The 4,290-nt window shown below is 46.9% G+C and overlaps 1 protein-coding gene across 1 annotated transcript; it reads right to left on the reverse strand.

Annotated features, from left to right (window-relative positions):
* Positions 1–366: 366 nt before the first annotated feature.
* Positions 367–1,614, reverse strand: LOC116501288 (very low-density lipoprotein receptor-like; the record flags this gene model as incomplete). The annotated part of the gene is given in 1 exon segment (XM_032206806.1): positions 367–1,614. A coding segment is annotated over 1 exon segment (1,248 nt), but the record flags the coding sequence as incomplete, so codon positions are not given.
* Between the last annotated feature and the right edge of the window lie 2,676 nt (positions 1,615–4,290).

Here is a 4,290-nt window from a genome sequence, read left to right on the forward strand (position 1 = left end):
GCATACCAATTTTTCTAAGTTGTTACGTGCGGCTGCAGATGCCACTCCAGGCACTGAAATTGCTAATGCCGCTCTAGCTGCAACCCCACACAATTCAACATTATCATTGCAATCCCATGCAAGCAATGCCCATTTATGTCTGGTGATCTCACGCAACTGTAACAAGCTAGGAGCAAATACAATGAGTTTATCTAAGTAACATGGACATCTGATAGCATTTGCAGGGATACCTTGCCAGTCCCCATCCCCACAAATCAGAAGCACATCAGGAGGTAAGGCCAAAGCTGTACAATTGTTCCAAACACTGTAGTTGTTACCCCTTGTCTCCATGCTATAAACCCCTAAACCCTGCTTAGCAGCGTCATTGTAATCACAGGTGTTATTTGTGTCTTTGTACCGGTATGGCCTTTTCCAGGTTCCTGTCGCAGGAATCATCTGATAGCCACGGCTACATTCACTTTTGTAGACACCTTTCAGGTTGATACACATTTGACTACAGATACCAGGGTTTTGACATTCATCAATGTCTCCACAGTTTCTCTTGTCTATAAACTCAAACCCAGCTGGACAGTCACATTCATTTATGTTGCATTCCTTCAGGGGCTCATCACCCCAGTCCTTGCAGTCTCTCTGCTGGTTACACACTTTATTGATATCTATGCATTCTCCACTTCTGCACTTGAATTTGCCAGGTCCAGAGCACTGAATAACATTGTTACAGTTTGCTTCATCAGTGCCATCCAGACAGTCTCTCACACCACTGCACTGCCTACTCCCATGGACACAGTTCCCATCTTCACATCTGAACTGGTCTGGCCTGCAGGTCCGAGAAGGGCAGTTAATTTCATCACTTCCATCCTTGCAATCAGGATCTCCATCACATCGCCACTTCTTGTGGATACATTCACCTGAGCCGCACTGCACCTCACTCGTAGAACACTTCACTGGAGGTGCAGGCTGGCGGCCACACTGCTCCAAAGATTCATCCGAGTGGTCGGAGCAGTCAGCATCATCATCACACACCCAGCTGATAGGGATGCAGGTAGAACTCTTGCACTGAAACTCATGAACACCACAGGTAGGAGGTGCACACTCCAGCTCATCGCTACCATCACTGCAGTCATCTTGAACATTGCAGACAAAGCTTTTGGAAATACATTGCCCACTACTGCATGTGAATTCTGCTGCACTACAAGTCACAATGCCACAATTCTCTTCATCTTCTCCACTGTCACAGTCCTTTTCACCATCACATTTCCAGGACACTGGGATATACTGGGTTGACTGAGGACCACAGCTGATTTCATTTACCCGGCATGTTCTCGTATGACACAGCTCAGCACTCTCATCAGACCTATTTTCACAGTCCGGATCCCCATCACACTGCCATCTATTTGGCACACACTAACCACTGTTGCACACAAAGTCAGATTCAGCACACGTCTTCTTCACACAAGCACTCTCATCACTGCCATCTAAGCAGTCTTCACATTTTGCTCTAGCACCGTCGGCAGCAGTGCACAGGCAGGCGAGGGCAAGCAGCAGGCAGAGTGCCCCGCAGTGCGGCAGCATCCACCCTGCACCTGTGTCATTTATACTACTACTATTACCCATGCTGTTAGTGTCAGTGGCATCCTCCTGGTACCGTTTCTGTCTTTGTCGCCCCTTACTCTCCCCCTTTTCTTTTTGCCACTGACCATTCACCACAACTGGATGAGACACATGATTACTAGTTAGGAAAGAGAGTGTAACGTCTGCTATACGGCTGCAGGCCGTGCCAGCTGCAACCCTAGAAGCTGTTTGTGAATGAGCCTGCCGGTGGTCATTTGGCAGTGTAATCTGCGTCTCTGCACTCCTGCCCTGCAATAGAGCTAAATTGTCATTAGTAATCTGTAGAATGTGGCAACCCCACGGAATCTTATCCAGAAACATAGTTATAACACCGATCTGGGGACGAATAGTCTTTTTTGCATTGCAAGATAAACTTCTTATAAAAAGAATGCCAGAGAGAAGCAGCACAGCCGCTGCTGCCGCTGCCTCCATGGTTATGTCAGACAGGCTGCAGGGTCCTGATGTCCGCCCCTCTGCTCTGTGCCGACTCGCCACACAGTGAGGGTCGGCTGCCGTTGTCCACTGACGCCTCTGATCTCCCGTAGCAACTCGATCTCGGATGTCCCATATCGCACCGCGATTTCTTCAATTTCATGCGATTACTTCAAATTTCCTGCGTCCCCCCGCGATTCCTTTTTCCGCGTCTCTCCGTGATTCCGCGTCTCTCCGCGATTCCCTTTTCCGCGTCTCTCCACGATTCTGCGTCTCTCCGCGATTCCTTTTTCCGCGTCTCTCCACGATTCCCTTTTCCGTGTCTCTCCGCGATTCCGCGTCCCACCGCGATTCCTTTTTCCGCGTCCCACCGCGATTCCGCGTCCCACCGCGATTCCGTTTCCCGCGTCCCCCCGCGATTCCGCGTCCCGTTTCTCACCCCGAGGCCGTTGCCCAGGTCGGTTAGTAGGGTGTTTCAATGCTTCTCTCTGTGCGGTGGTCGGCTTGCCGTGTGCCTCGGATCTCACGGCGCCGCTCCGATGTCCTGGCGCCACTCCGATGTCCCGGCCTCAGCCTGTTCGGGTCTCAGCCTGTTCGGGCGCCATATGTTGCAGGAAGCACGGCCGAAAGCACAACAGACACCAGCAGAGTCAGATCATGCTCCATTTTATTGCCCGAATAGCCTAACTTTCATAGAGAACTTAACAGGGGTGGACAGTGTTTCACACAAGATTATTGGTCAAAAGCACTCAGACAAACAACTACAAGAAAACAACCCCACCTGCAAGAAAACAACCCCTTGTGATTAGCAGTCACATAGACCTTGTCCTTGAAGCCAGCTACCGGTAACAATATTTTTCTGAATTCCTCAATTGGGCGATGTGGGAACACTGTCATGGGAACTTCTCATAGTTGCCCTGGTAGCTTGGTTTGCTCAGCTACCGCAAGCCATGGGATTTTTGCTGTTTCAAGAAATCCCTCAACAAGTACCACTTCCAGTGGTCTTTATTTCTTTCCTCCTTTTGCGAAGTATTAGACCATGTTTGTCAATCTACAACTCCTGGCTGTGACCATCTACTGCCTCTAGGTCATCTCCTTCTCAATTGTTCCAAAGGATAAACACTCCATTTATCAGAATATCAAAATATTGAGATAGTTGCTCTCAGGATTCATAATTTTTCACCATGCTATTGAATGACACGGTATTTTTCTTAAGCAAGTATCCAAGGTCATGCCATATGCAGTGCCTGCACCCCCTTCTGATGTTCTTCTGTACTAAGTGAGGAAAGATGGTGCCCTCTGCCAGCATGAGCAGGAAAACAGTGTGGTCCAGGACCATTTTGTCCCTGAAGAATAATAATTTGTCTTTCAGTGTTAACCCTTGCTGTCTCCTCTTTAGCCACTACCTCTCCCACCCAGTGATTTCTCTACAATTCTCCATCTTCATAGAATCATAGAATATCCCGAGTTGGAAGGGACCCATAAGGATCATCAAGTCCAACTCCTGGCACCACACAGGTCTGCCCATAAGTTTAGACCATGTGACTAAGTGCACAGTCCAATTGCTTTTTAAATTCAGACAGGCTTGGTGCAGTGACTAAGTCCCTGGGGAGCCTGTTCCAGTGTGCAACCACCCTCTCGGTGAAGAACCTCTTCACCAAGTATGTAGATTGTGCCTTGGGTAGCATTTTATCAAACACTGTAAGAGAATCCAAATAAATTAGGCTTTTCAAATCTCTTTTGTCTAGAAAACCAGATATCATTCTATCAGGAAGCTACTGGAGTAATCAGGTACAATCTGCTGTTTTGTGAACTTATCTTTTTTCAGCTAAGTTTCCAAACCATCTGAACAATGATTTTTTGCTACAACCTTCACATTGGCACTCCTGGGAACATCATTTATTTAAGATGTTGTTTGATGCAATGGCAAAAGTCTTTGTGACTCATGAGTTTCTGTACAGAAACATATTTCTGATATAGATAATACATTCATTGGCAATTATGGGAAGTTTTGTTGATGTTGCTGTGTTTATTTCTGGTGTTATAGAAAGTGTAAATATGCTTTAAAAAAAAAAATCATCTGCATTCAGATGACTACTGAATAAATAAGAAACTGAGTCTTCTTCTTCTCTGTTTTTCTCTAGTTATGTCTGGTCAGACTTTTAATTAGTGTAGCATATTGGATCCCTTCTCAGTTGCTTTCCACAGTGGCTGGCCATTTACATCTGTACACAGTAGGTGTTAAAC

The sequence above is a fragment of the Aythya fuligula genome, chromosome W (assembly GCF_009819795.1).
Source record: "Aythya fuligula isolate bAytFul2 chromosome W, bAytFul2.pri, whole genome shotgun sequence".
Taxonomy (NCBI): Eukaryota; Metazoa; Chordata; class Aves; order Anseriformes; family Anatidae; genus Aythya; species Aythya fuligula.